At 42.5% G+C, this 14,609-nt stretch overlaps 1 protein-coding gene across 6 annotated transcripts in view; it reads right to left on the bottom strand.

The window, feature by feature from the left end:
• Positions 1–244: 244 nt before the first annotated feature.
• Positions 245–14,609, bottom strand: part of COL11A2 (collagen type XI alpha 2 chain) — a 235,462-nt gene continuing 221,097 nt past the window's right edge. For all 6 annotated transcript variants that reach the window (XM_068250195.1, XM_068250194.1, XM_068250196.1 and 3 more), the window contains 13 exons: positions 14,278–14,331; positions 14,039–14,146; positions 9,976–10,029; positions 9,840–9,893; positions 9,628–9,735; positions 9,465–9,518; positions 8,490–8,525; positions 8,214–8,267; positions 6,974–7,223; positions 4,135–4,247; positions 3,988–4,056; positions 3,479–3,712; positions 245–1,448 (listed from right to left, as the gene is read on the bottom strand). In XM_068250195.1, coding sequence (XP_068106296.1) covers positions 1,302–1,448; positions 3,479–3,712; positions 3,988–4,056; positions 4,135–4,247; positions 6,974–7,223; positions 8,214–8,267; positions 8,490–8,525; positions 9,465–9,518; positions 9,628–9,735; positions 9,840–9,893; positions 9,976–10,029; positions 14,039–14,146; positions 14,278–14,331 — 1,335 coding nt within the window. In that variant the 3' untranslated portion in view covers positions 245–1,301. The remainder of the gene's footprint in view (positions 1,449–3,478; positions 3,713–3,987; positions 4,057–4,134; positions 4,248–6,973; positions 7,224–8,213; positions 8,268–8,489; positions 8,526–9,464; positions 9,519–9,627; positions 9,736–9,839; positions 9,894–9,975; positions 10,030–14,038; positions 14,147–14,277; positions 14,332–14,609) is intronic.

Genomic DNA, 14,609 nt, shown 5'->3' with positions numbered 1-14,609 from the left:
GAAAAAGAGAACGTAAATTAAATAATCGAACCATTTTAACCTTCAGCCCAAATGTGTCTTCAGAAATTATTTAAAATGGGTCTTAACATTAATTTGAACTCCATTTCCAGTAGCTGCTATGGACAGCTTGAATCCTTGTTTATTCAGTGTGAGAGTTTCCATGAGATAATGTGCACGTTGTACGTAGGTCTTGTAGTATGTTGTATTCCCCAAATCCCCCCCTTTAAGAAATGCATCCATCCTGTCATTTTATTCCTCTGTGGATTTCACCTTTTGCACATCATTTATTTAAATAAAAGAGGAAGAAACGGCAGACACAGAGCAGGCCTGGGGAAAACAGGAAGTGGCAGTTAACAGGTCATGAGGGAACACAATGGACAAACGCTGACAGGAAGTTGATAGACTGGGCAGGAATTCATGTATGGACATGCGCAAGAATAAAGGAAAAAAAAAAACAGGAATAAAAAATAAAAAAGCAGCAAAATTATAGATTATATATTACAATACAAAAAATACTTACAAACATTACACAGTAATACTCTGAGCACCTGTGAGGTTTTTTTTTTTATATATATCATCTCGTTGGTCACAAAAAAAAAAATAAGCTTTTACTCCAAGCACCATAGTGAAAACTAGTTCACAGATTATTCTCGTCTTCTGTGTGTTCAGGACATTTGCTTCCAAAAACATTTTTCCTATGTTTTTCTTTTTTTTCGTGTGCAAGGCAGGAAGGGGGGGTTTATCTCAAATTTTATTATTTTTTTTTAAATAAAATGTAAATCTTTATATCCACAGAAGAAAAAAATAGAGTCCTGTTTGTAGGCATCTGCGTGCGTTTTCTCTTTTTTTTTAAATACTGGAGATGTAAGAGCTTGAAAGAAAACATAAGGCAAGAGAGAGCACTGTATGGATGATGGAAGTGGCTCGAAGCGTCCTCTGTGTGGATTTCGGAAAAGGACACTAACACCATTTATACTTTTTTTTCCTAGATGGGGAATGGTGTTGCTTTAACCTTTTTATTTAAAAAAAAGCTTCAAATACTTCTAGCTAAAAGTCTATGATAAACTCTTTCTTTGGTCATCAGAAGATCCACCCAGCTTTAGGTCATTGTCACGTGTTGACCAGGTTCTCTTGGTCTCTTGTTCCACCTCATAGGAGGGGCTTGCTTTCTGCTCCTCAGGGGCTGAGCTTCTTCAATACTGGTGTACAGGAATAAAAGGGAGGGGGAAACGTCTCCTTTTTTATTTTCAGAAGGGGGTACAAATGGGTTTTAGGGGGATTGTCTCTAGTTTTGGTTTGCCTCAGCCCAGAAAACATACAGGTCCTACTTCAAAGCCAAATTTCTGGTTGGGTTCTCCAAAGTCCATAAACATAACGTCCCTCAGAGGAAGCTGCTCCACAATAGGAGTGTGAATTTCTAATACGGTCTTGTCTGTGCCCTTCTTTGCCTGTAGTGGAGAGGAGATGGGATTAGTATGATTGTTTAAATATTTCATTAGCATATCATATAAAAAAATATAAGACAATCAGCTTTGAGTTTAGCAATTTGTGTCTTTTATGCTTATAAAGGCAATCCACCCTCCCCAATGGCGTTTCTCAAAAATTCTCATTTCTCAAAATTATGAACTCCTGTTGAGAAGCCATAGAATTGCCGATATACGGTATACATATAACAATAGCTAACCAAAAGCAAAATTTTAATGTTTTTCAAAGTTCATAAAACTATGCATGAACATAGTTGTAGGCAGTGGAACATGAATAAGGGGAAAGGATGAGAATGAGAAGAATGACAAGGGGTGTACCAACATCCTTCTGGGCCCCCCAGCAGACAGATAACCCATAGGGCCCTTTTCATCATCACACCCCCCGTGGTGTACTCACAGTATATTTAAGATTACCAAGTATATTCCCACCTTTGTCCCTAAAAAATGACGTCAAAAGTTAGGGTCGGCTTATCCATGCATAAAGCCGATTATTTTGTTATATATGAGGCTCCCTCATGCTTTGGAAGCATGCCTGTAGCCATAGCTACCTTTCCCATCTCAGGCAGTAGCCGTCACAACACTCTGGCAGCCTCCAGCTTCCTGTGAAAGCTCCAGAGGGCACTGCGGTCACATGGCGAGAACTCTCTGAGCTCTCACAGGAAGTTTGAGACTACAGGAGAGATGAGCGGACAGTTACCAGAGCCGGGTGAGGTAACAATGAATGCAGGAGCGCTTCCAACATGTCCATGCTTCCAATGCATGCTCTGCATGAGGCACTAGGAGTAGACATGAGGGAGTGGCCTTATCTAAGGAAAGTTAAGGGTGGGCTCATCTCTAAGTATCTATGGTAGTTATTTAAAAACAAGAATATTTTTTAATAGAAGATCAATATAATCATTGATTTCATCCATGGATGATTCATTATATCTGATTTGTTTCAGGTGATGCTCAAATCAAACCTACACACACCACATTTACACCCAACTTTTTACTCTAAAATATAAACTCTTCTGTGTTTAAAAATTTCATGTGTCAAAGAAGGGGAGGAAGTTCCTATAATACTCGAAATACCTACATACAGTAAGTCATAATCTCATGTCTATCTAAAAACGAAACATTGTAGCGTTGGATTCTATTAGCGTGCAATAAATTTACTATGTAAGCTTTTATGTAAGACAAGACAAATAACGTCTATATCGCGCTTTTCTCCTGGCGGACTCAAAGCGCTAGAGCTGCAGCCACTGGGGCGCGCGCTATAGGCAGTAGCAGTGTTAGGGAAACTTGCCCAAGGTCTCCTACTGAATAGGTGCTGACTTACTGAACAGGCAGAGCCGAGATTCGAACCCAGGTCTCCTGTGTCAGAGGCAGAGCCCTTAACCATTACACCATCCAGCCACTACTGTGTGTTGTATGTACTATTGTATATATGTACTTGTTGTGCTGTAGTTCCTTTGATTGTTCTATATGTATATATGAAGTAACTACTATTGTCTGTATTATTTTCCAAAAGAACAAATCACGTCCACTCGTGATCTCCCCCACATTGTGGGTTGTATATTTAAAGTTGGAGTGTTTGTATGTTACTTGTGCCTAAAGCAGTTTAATAAAGGGCTAATACTGCCCAAAACAGCAGTCTGTCACTGCTGTCCTATTCCTTTTTATATAAATAAAGAGCTATAAATTACTTTTTGGTGGTGCCAACCAATTTATCCTTTTTGATACTGTACCCCAAGAGACACTGGGGTTGGGGTCTAGGCACGCCATCATCTCCATTGCAGCTGCCTACCACCTTTTTGTATATATTATTTTCCAAACAGTATCACATAGGATGATGGCACTACTACAGAAATGCAGAAAAATAGTAGTAGTAATAATATGTCTCAACAAAAAAGAGGTAGTGCTAATATCAACTCAAAAATACAAGCTATGTTTTTGGGCAAGCCGGCCTAAATGCAGTGTATGAAAGCTGGTTCGGTATGTTCCCCCTTACTCACCGCACAGCCATCTCTGAGAGCCTTGATGTATGGACTCGTGTGGAAGGAGAGGTCTTCTTCGTTGGAGCCCATGAAGTGCAGTGCCTTTTGGTAGGTGTCTCCGGTGGCCAGGTGCCAGGCGGCAGAGCGGTGGCAGTGATAGGTGAAGTTCTGGCGAGCACCCACACTCAGCAGTCGGAGGAAGGTCGTCTGAACCACTCCAATGGGGTTATTGTCTAAGTCCACATAGGAGAACTGCCAGCAACGAGATACAAACATCCATTAGACACAAAGAATCACGGTGACAGAAACACAAAACAACATGGATAGCAAATAAGGCTGCCCATTGCACTGTCTGAGCTCAGTGCTCTTATCTGAATTTCCCCATTCACAGGAAATGCAGGGGCGTGACTAGAAGGTGGGGTGGGGGGCTTGGACATAATTAGAGGTGAGGAAAGGCGTGTCGTTTTTATCACAAAAAGTAGGTAGGTATGCACATAGCATTATTGAGTCAGTAATTATACGCTCACCTTACTGCCACTCCTGAATCTGCTGTACCAGGTCTCTCTCTTCTCAGAATTCCAGGTCGCCATCTTTACCTAAGTCACAGATCAAAGTTATTAAACACCATTAATTAACTTGAGCCCAAATGCAATCTATGGAGACAGTCTTCTTACCTTCTCGAGGTGTTTGCTGGGGAAGATGCAAGTCTCAGCACCAGCTGTGAAGTTACAGAAGACCTTGAAGGAGTCCCGTGCACAGCCCTTGTTGGGATCCACCCAGTATTCACCTGAGAGAAGAGGAGGCATTGACTATTATTCCACCACTCTGGAAAAAAGCTCAGAGGAATAGCAATAGTTATAACAACAGATAGTGGGTTCAGGTAAATGGGAGTGGGGGTTGTGTGTAATCTATTGACTGCACTTATCTGTTCCCCTTCCTCCAACCAAACACTGTGACCACCAGATATTTATGCTTAAATCAATAAGCAGAAAAGAGGGTGGAAGAGTGGTTTGCGTGCGGTGTAGGGGGAATGTAATGAAAGGTGCGGAGCATGGAGGGGAACCGTGATGGCTACAGCAGGATCTCTCTCAAACACACCCATCAGTCACTCCTCTGCAGGAAGTGACATCACTCATCACAAGATCCTGCAAACGCAGAACATACAGCTATTTCTTTTCAGAGCATTCGAAAGACATACTATCCTACAAAGGCGTAAGGGTGTGTAAACACATCCAATTTTTGATTGGCCAATGTTACTACTTGAAACACTAAACCGAGTACAGTACAGGTAAATTATATTACAAACTTATGTCCAGTCGGACCTGACCTATGATGTACTAAGAAGTGCCAAAAAGTCCAGTCACTCTCAATCACCTGTCGTTATTACACGACTATAGGGGAGTGAGTAATATTTTAAAATAAAAGGAATACTGACACCATGAAGGGTCAGATAAAAATGGTGTGGGTCTGGTCAACAATAGGACACCACACTCAAAAAATCTGCCAGTCAGTGGTCAGTAAATTTGTGCTCCGTTTCTGGGAGGTCTTTGCTGATCCCCCCTGCTGCCTGGTTCACACTAACAGATATGTGAAACCCGGTGCAAGGTGTAGCTATTCCCATTCGGTTAGGGCACACAGTAAAAAACTTTTGTTGGCAAAATTATCCAGACAATATATAACACTGCAATGATCCACAGTCGTACTCATGGCCTGTTTTGGGCTACTATTGTTGTGGGTGTATATGGTGGGGGGCTGTTTATTATTTTTCATACTTTATGTGCACTTTTCCTGACGAAGCTCCGCTTATGGAGTGAAACTAGCACTAGTCGATTTGCACTATCACTGTACATAATTTCAGCACTCTTTGTCTTTCCCCAGCAAATTTATTACCTTCTGTGAAGGGGGTTGGTATCACTACTATGTAGGCTTATGTAACCGCAGGCCATGAGTACGACTGTGGATCATTGCAGTGTTATATATTGTCTGGATAAACGGAGCACAAATTTACTGACCACTGACTGGCAGATTTTTTGAGTGTGGTGTCCTATTGTTGACCAGACCCACACCATTTTATCTGACCCTTCATGGTGTCAGTATTCCTTTTATTTTAAAATATTACTCACTCCCCTATAGTCGTGTAATAACGACAGGTGATTGAGAGTGACTGGACTTTTTGTCACTTCTTAGTACATCATAGGTCAGGTCCGACTGGACATAAGTTTGCAATGTTACTACTTCCAAGTAGTATGAGAACTTACCTACACAATCTGTTCAGAATATTCAAAATCTGTAGGCCCTCATAGTTCATGGTAGTGATTAAATTGGCCCGTGATTAGCCAATGAAAATGAGATGTGTGTACGCTCCCTTATACACATGGGAGGTGTTGTTGCTCAACTGTGCTTCAGTCAGAGGCATTCCAATTAGTGTTCCTGTGATACACCATGATTTGTAGTTATACCTTTGCTCACACTACATTCAGAATTAAGGCCCGTACACACGCTAGACAGGCTGGAACGACGTGTCCGCGCAGCGGATCGCTCAAAAACAGCCTTATCAGTCTGCAGACAGACTGTACACACGCCAGACTGTCGCTGGAACGCCCGCCCAGTGGGAGGGTCTGGCGGACCCGTCGTTCCAGCCTGTCTAGCATGTGTAAGGGTCTTTAGTCTCCAGCTGCAAAAAGACATTATCTCTACATTCTGAAAGACTTTAATTTGAAGGCCATAATGGGGTTGTCACATGTTGGTCCCATGAGCACATCATGTCCTCTCAATCTGACCTCATGGGCAGTAATAGAGATAATGCCTTGGAATTAGAATTCCAGATAATATAAAACGCCTTAATTTCCTCCCTCAAATTCCAATATCCCGTCTCGGTACTTTATTTTTTAAAAACAAGCTTTGAATACCTTATTGGAAATTGTCATTTAATAGTCATGTGACAGTTGTCTCTCTCCTCTACCCAGTGGACCACTATCCTACATAATGCACTCACGGGAAGCATAAAAGTCCTCCTCCCACCATAGCTTCTGTATTTATAAGGCTGAACAGTAGTTCAGGCCACACCCCCACGTCACACATAGGCCAAACCATGATGCTGTACCATTAATGAAAGATACATTATCTAATCTCCAAAGTGGGGATACCAGGAGGAAGGGTGACTTAACAGACATTGTATGTCCACCTGAATGAGGAATAAAGGATTTATCGCTGTTTTTTTAGGTTGTGAAAATAGAACGATAGGTTATTCATTAGAGGGCTTTTGTAATTCCTGTGGATGCAGCAATCAGGCACTAAATAATCTCATCTTAGAAACCCAGCTACTATTTCTATTGATGGCCAATGTCCCTGAAGATAGGTTGTGCCACCAATGTCTGCTGTATAAATATAACTGCTTGGCTGAAACAAGCATTTGTGTTTATGAGGATTTGATTAGCAAGTGCCCAGCGGGTGGTTCTATCCCTCCATTCCTGTGATGTGTACTGGCAGCCTATCCCTTGCAGCGTTCCTCACCATCGGGAAGATCTGGGTGGGACAGTCGGAGGTCCAGGCATGTTCGGGCAGGGTGCTCCTTGGTACCCTTAGGCATCTTTATTTGCTCAATGTCCTGCTTTATAGCATTAAGAGAACCATAGATTTCCTCCATGCCATCGGTGTACTCTGCAACTGGCTCTTCTGCCATCATCTGACTGGCATCGATGGAACGCTTATTCTTCTTGGGCATCTGGAAGGGCAGTGGCTGGATGACCTCGCCAGGTGGGCCCTGGTTACAACAAATGAACAATGACATTAGTTAACAATTTCTGACAACTCCCTGTTCTCTGACTTCAAAATTATTTCAGCAGTGTGAACAGAATTATGGAAGAACTTCTTAAAGACATACATGGAAAACCAGCGTTGGGAAATTTGAGCGCAAGTTGAGGCCAAAACCCTAGTCCAACTCTGCTCTAGCTAATCTCCTTTTTTTCTCAAACTATTCCCCTACTGATAATCTAATTTTTCAGTTCACCACGTAATTTGGGCTGGTGTCCGAACTACAACAGTTTTCTCGAAAATTTGTGCTTTGGCTATTGCCACCACCAAAATTACTCATTGAGCTCTGCTAAAGCCGTAATTCACATTACAACAGAATACCCAAGCAGCTCGGGGTGACCCGAATCCATTAGAAAAGTATAGAGAACTAAAAGAGACCGAAAAGCCCTCCCACTAATAAACAATGCTCAGCGTACATTGCCTTCTTAAAACAGAAGGTATTTGTGATAATTCAGCTTCAAGTGAGCAAATGTGGTAGTGATGCATTGTGGGTAACCACATTTGCTCACTTTATGTAATTTACCTGTCTCATCTTAAACTGTGTATAACTTCAATTATACAAAAACTCCACTGTAAAGAGCTTCTTCACTGAGTAGCAGGTCTGAATTTAACACCAGGCACAATAGGCATGAGCCTAAAGGCCTCAGTGTGCGGATAGGAGGCTATCGATGGTCTATGATCCCGTGATCACCATCCTGGAGCCATGCTGACATCACTGCTCATTCAGCTCTCTATGCTACTAACACAGAGACGGGCTGTTCATAGCCGAGGAAGCATATGTGTTTCTTTCATAGTTCACCTGCAGATCGTAAAACCAGCTGCTATCTGCTTTCATCAATTGACGTTCGGTAATTAATACTACTAATACCCTTAATAAAAACTAGTGACCTGCACTTATTCATCCATAGAAAACTTTTTGAAAGACTGAATTATAACTTACCGGAGGTCCAGGGGCACCAGGTGTTCCCTTCTGTCCCTTGGGTCCAGCGGTTCCCTGTGTGCCAACACAAAGAGGTTATACATGTTGTACAGCAAGTGGTACACTGAGAAATGTGAGGACAAATGATGGGCTCTGATGGTGTGAAGGTGGCCACAGCATCTTATTGTAACATTTATCTTTAGAAACAGGATCTGTACAGTTTTTGTAAACTGGTCCACCAACCAACAAATTATATCAGGGGTATAGATCTAACCCTTCTGCGGGCATTGTACTCACCGTAGCTCCTTTGGCTCCCTTAGGTCCTGGACCACCCTAAAAAAGATACAGGCATAAGTTAATATATTTTAAATTGATGCATAAACACAATGTATCTCAAAGTTCTGTTTCCTAAAAACATGAAAAGCCAATAAGCAAACAGAATACAATGAAGTGCACTAGGGCCAGTCTACTCAGTGTATTTTTACTCTGTGTTATAAGTCATTCAGATGCAGTAGGCTACTAGTTCATGTTTCTGGATGGAAATGCAGACTCTTATGCGATTATGTACTGTACAACCATCCCCCTTACACTCTAGCGTGGGAGTAAAGCTACAGTAAACTCACAATGGGCTACATGAACCATTGAACAAGCTTAATCTGCATTTTTATAGGCTTCTTCTCGGGTCATCCAAAACAAGAGAATGCTACAAATCTGCTTCAGTGAGCAGAGCAGCACCATGGTGGGCAGAATGGAGGCTGGGATGAAAATAAGAGGTACTGAGCAGCTAGTCGGTCCACCTAGTCAGTTCAGATGCAACCATTTCATGTTTGACTTGACTGTACTTTAGGACCTTATGTTTGTCATTCAGAACCTGTATTTGCCCAGCTTTCAAATGTTCTCCTAAAATAAGGTCCACCAAGGAATGAAATGAAGTTGTGTAGGTCTGACATGGGTCAGAGGTTGAAGGTAATGTTTGGGTGATATTTTTTCAAGCTAATGTTTTGCTAAATCCTGATGCTTCTTGCGCTGGTAGGCTCAATAGATCTTTGGGATGCAGAGTGCCCCAATTGTATGTACCTAACCCCTAAATTAACCAATGTTCTCCATCTGCATTATGCCTCGTGTATTACTTGAACAATGTATCTACAATGACTTCTCTTGATTAGCAGAAGTCTCTATACATTTGCAGAGAAGTCAGTATTGCTGTTTTTTAAATCGCAGCATCTTTGTCATACAAAAATAAATCATTGTTACATAAATGAGGAAACTTACAGGAGGTCCAGCAGATCCACCTGGGCCAATAGGGCCGGTGACACCAGAAATACCCTGTGGAAGAGGTAGAGTCAGGGTCAGACAGTATCATGGTACGTCTGTCACTCAAAGTATTCCATGAAAACGTCTTATAGTGCATTGGTTGTCACATTTCATTACTCACAGTCTCTCCTTTCTGTCCTGTTGTGCCCTGTGGTCCTGGAAGGCCTCTGTCTCCTTTTTCTCCCTGTTCTCCAGTTGGTCCAATAAGACCAATAAGTCCAGGGTGACCCTGTGAAAAAGACGTAATGTTGTAGGTGACACTTTTATGAAGCAATGCAACGTTACCACATTAGCATGGTTCATGATATCCACATTCAGTGGAGGTGCTCTTACCTTCTCTCCTTTAGATCCCGTGTCTCCCTTCAAGCCTGGCAATCCGGGAGGTCCCTGTCAAATAGAGAGTATAGAATATATTCCCTGATATCCTATGCGAGTAACAATAGTAGAGATGTACAAAAGGCAAACTTACCACAGGACCTGGTGGTCCAGCTTGACCTGTTGCACCAGGACGACCTTGTTCACCCTGCAGGGTACAAAAAGAGTTACCATAATAGCCGCTTAGTATTGTATATAAGTACTTTTTTTTAATCTATAACTATAAGTTGTACATTTTTGTTTCTCTGTGTCCGTTGCTTAACGTAGATGTTTAAATATTCTGAGAAACCTTCACTAACAAAATAAGATATTTAACTTCTCAAATTTGTTGCTTGATGTCCAAATGTTTGACCTCAGCTATCCACCCCTTAGATAAGACCCGTCTTTATTGAGAAAAGGCTGCAAGACAAATCTTGAAATGGCTGGAAGTTGGGCTTTAGAGAATACATCTTAAATCTAGCTGTTGTAGAACATTGCTAACAATTCTTATTTCGGATACCTTAAGGATGACATCTCTGATTCAGTCAAAATATTGGCCCTATCACAATAGTTCCATGATCAGCATCATGATTAATATTAGTCCCATCAGATAGTCAGAAAATTGGCAATATCGCAATAGTTCCATGATCAGTATCATGATCAATATTAGTCTCATCAGATCCCTACTGATTATTATTGGACCGTCTCTAGACATAAGATATCTACTGTTGTTTTATGTGAGCTTACTATGCTTCTATGTGTCTTGGTACACTGTGGTAGGTAGGTCCAAAAGATATAAAAGCTTGCCTCCAAATAATTTTGTCATATTGACTTTGGTTCTTCATGTGTAATTGTGTTAAGCCAAATATTCTAAGACATTTTAGATCTGGAGGTGAACAGAACTCTCAACCATTACTTGTATTGTGTATTCATGATTGTTCTAAAGAGTTTCTATTTTTTTCTGGACTGATGTACCAGGATGGGATTGGGTCAGTTGTCCTAATAATTGGAATGGCGTTGAATCACACAGATCCTTGGATTCAAAACTTCAGGACCATGCAAAGGCTTTCCACTACTGAAGCTGAAAAATAATTTGTGTAGCTCTGCTTGCTGCAGCTGTACAGCTGTCCTTACAGACTTAAAATCTCCAGAGTCTGTTTTTTCTTGTTACCAAAGTCTTTGCTCTCCATTTATAGGTCAAACTTGAAAAATTAGAATATTTATTTCAGTAATTCTACTTAATAGGTGAAACTAATATATGATATAGACTCATTGCATGCAAAGCAAGATTTTCAAGCCTTTGTTATAATTTTGATGATTATGGCTTACAGCTTATGAGAACCCCAAAATCAAAATCTCAGACCATTAGAATATTGTGAAAATGTTCAATATTCTAAGCTCAAAGTGTCAGAATCTAATCAGCTAATTAATCCGAAACCTGCAAAGAGATCCTATTTCATGTATTAGCTTCACTTTTTAAGTTGAATTACTGAAATAATTGGACTTTTGCACGATATTCTAATTTTTCAAATTTCACCTGTACTTCCTGGGAACTAAAAAGTCCCACCTGCTTATGTAGTCATGTGGTTTACTGAAATATAGGAAATGTAGCCTGCATTCTATTGTTCTTCCGGCTTGCTGTGTCACATGATCACCCCTGACTCATCCAAACACTGACTGCTTCCACAGTGCATAGAAAGTAAGCTGTACAGCTGTGGCAAGCTCATGTGGCCATAAAAAGGGTAATCGGTCTACTTCTTTGCTTCTACAGGCTGTTTCTATTCACTTAGTAACTTAGTTGTTTATAGAATTTGCCTTCTTAAACCCTGAACTTAGTTGGTCTTTACAAAAGAAAGTCTGTTGGCAGTGCTGATGCCAGTCACTGGCAATGAATGGCTCAGCGCTACGTTCAGACAAAATGCATACAACAGTACGTTACAATAATGTACATGGCTGGATTTCTGGAAACGCCAAAAAATGTCTGGGCCTTCCTAAGGGGGCACCTGGAATTAAAAGAGGAATTGCTATATATGAAAGAGGATGAAAATTAGGAGCAACACATGAAAAAGGGAAACTGATGCCCAAGCTGTCTATGAAATATAGGGGCTGCAGTACATGGATGAAAGACATGGAAGAGGGGGCTGCGCATGGAATGGGAGGGGCTGCTGTGCATGGATGATACACATGGAAGAGGAAGCTGCACATGGAATGGGAGGGGCTGCTGTACATGGATGATATACATGGAAGAGGAAGCTGCACATGAAATGGGAGGGGCAGCTGTACATGGATGATACACATGGAAGAGGGGGCTGCACATGGAATGGGAGGGGCTGCTGTACATGGATGATACACATGGTAGAGGGGGCTGCACATGGAATGGGAGGAGCTGCTGTACATGGATGATACACTTGGAAGAGGGGGCTGCACATGGATTGGGAGGGGCTGCTGTACATGGATGATACACTTGGAAGAGGGGGCTGCACATGGAATGGGAGGGGCACTGCTGAACATGGATGATACACATGGAAGAGGGGGCTGCACATGGAATGGGCTGCTGTACATGGATGATACACATAGAAGAGGGGGCTGTACATGGAATGGGAGAGGGCTGCTGTACATGGATGATACACATGGAAGAGGGGACTGCACATGGAATGGGAGGGGGCTGCTGTACATGGATGATACACATGGAAGAGGGGACTGCACATGGAATGGGAGGGGCTGCTGTACATGGATGATACACATGGAAGAGGGGACTGCACATGGAATGGGAGGGGCTGCTGTACATGGATGATACACATGGAAGAGGGGGCTGCACATGGAATAGGAGGGGCTGCTGTACATGGATGACACACATGGAAGAGGGGACTGCACATGGAATGGGAGGGGCTGCTGTACATGGATGATACACATGGCAGAGGAGGCTGTTCATGGAATGGGAGGGGCTGCTGTACATGGATGATACACATGGAAGAGGGGGCTGCACATGGAATGGGAGGGGCTGCTGTACATGGATGATACACATGGAAGAGGAGGCTGCACATGGAATGGGAGGGGCTGCTGTACATGGATGATACACATGGAAGAGGAGGCTGCACATGGAATGGGAGGGGCTGCTGTACATGAAAGGTAAGACACAACATACTTGGCCTAGGGGCACATAAAGTATAAATCCGGCCTTGGTAACGTATTGCTGCCCAGCCCATAACTAAGAACGTCAGACAGTGCAGTTAATACACTTCTGGTGTCCTTGCTTATCGCACAATGTACATGTTGCTGAAATGCGCACAGCAATAAGTATAGGCCTAAATGTCTGGCGAAGGGCCTCCTGACCAAGTGCTTTTAAAGTGATTTATCTGATATCAGTTAATAATAATACTGTTTAAAGAACCCTTCATCATTATTAATGATCTGAATCTGCTGTGTGCCACAGCTCATAATCAGACCAGAGATTTTATAATTCACATTTTAGAGCCAATAGCCAGGACTCTTAGCATACAATTACACACCAAAGATTATTGTGTGTCTTAAAGAGAAACAGAGGTGAGAGGGATATGGAGGCTGCCATTTTTATTTCATTTTAAACAATATCAGTGGCTTGGCAGTCCTCCTGATCCTAGGTCTCTAATACTTTTAACCATAGATCCTGAACAAGCATGCAGCAGATCAGGTAGTTGGACTCAGCTCACTCAGGTTTTACTGGATTAGCCATATGCTTGTTCCAGGGTTTTTACTCATACACTACTTATGCCAGAATATCAACAGGGATGCCAGACAACTGGCATTGTTTACAAGGAAATAAAAATGGCAGCATCCATATCGCTCTTACCTCGGGTTCCCTTTCAGCCCCGTACACACGCTAGATAAAACTCGGCCGAGGGGGCCGATAATGACCACCTCTATCGAGAATCCAGCATGTGTACAGCCGGCCCCTGACCCCCCCTCAGCCGAGTGATGGCTGAGAGTATCGCTCTCCCCAGTTACTTCACCCACCGCTTGACCTCACAGCCACGCCACTTTGTCGGCTCACCGCCTCCCCCCCCCCCCCCCCATAGGAACAAAACACGTGTCTTTACAGCCTCAGCAATGTCGCCAGAGGGTATGTATGAGGCTTATGGGCTAAGTGTGATGGCTACAATGTTTTAATACTGCACGTCTGTACAGAGGAATGGACTCACCACAGCACCAGGCAGGCCTCTCAAGCCCTCAGGTCCTTGTTTTCCTGCTGTTCCCTGAGGTCCAACCGCACCAGTCTTTCCAGGAGCTCCAACTGCTCCGGCCTCTCCCTGGAATAAATCAATGTTGAGTTAGGAGATACAAACTGCATTTGATACCACGACAGATATTTGTAATCACAGAAGGCAACACATAGATCTTTGATAGTGAACTCCAGAGGGTCAACAGGTCAAAACCATACCTTAGCTCCTTTCTCTCCTCCGCGTCCTTCAGGACCAGCTGGGCCAGCGGGACCCTGCAAGATGAGAAGAGTGTGAGATGGAACAGAGGGCAATGAAGGCACACATGGAGTCAGAAGAGACTTGTTAGTGGTTCAGTGATTTGCCAAACCCAACATCCACCTCCCTGGTGAAGGTAGTTAGCTTATTAGGAGACATTTTGCCCATTACTAGTCAGAAGATATCTTGAGAAAGAAATTCTAAAAGTAACAGCTCTAAGGATAATAGAGCTATTTTAAAGAAAGCAGAATGGAAGAAACAACTTATCGTTGTGAACATTTGAGGAAGAGAATAT

The sequence above is a fragment of the Hyperolius riggenbachi genome, chromosome 8 (assembly GCF_040937935.1).
Source record: "Hyperolius riggenbachi isolate aHypRig1 chromosome 8, aHypRig1.pri, whole genome shotgun sequence".
In the NCBI taxonomy this organism is placed as follows: domain Eukaryota; kingdom Metazoa; phylum Chordata; class Amphibia; order Anura; family Hyperoliidae; genus Hyperolius; species Hyperolius riggenbachi.
Note: the sequence above shows the minus strand (reverse complement) of the source record. Positions and strands in the feature narration are given on the sequence as shown.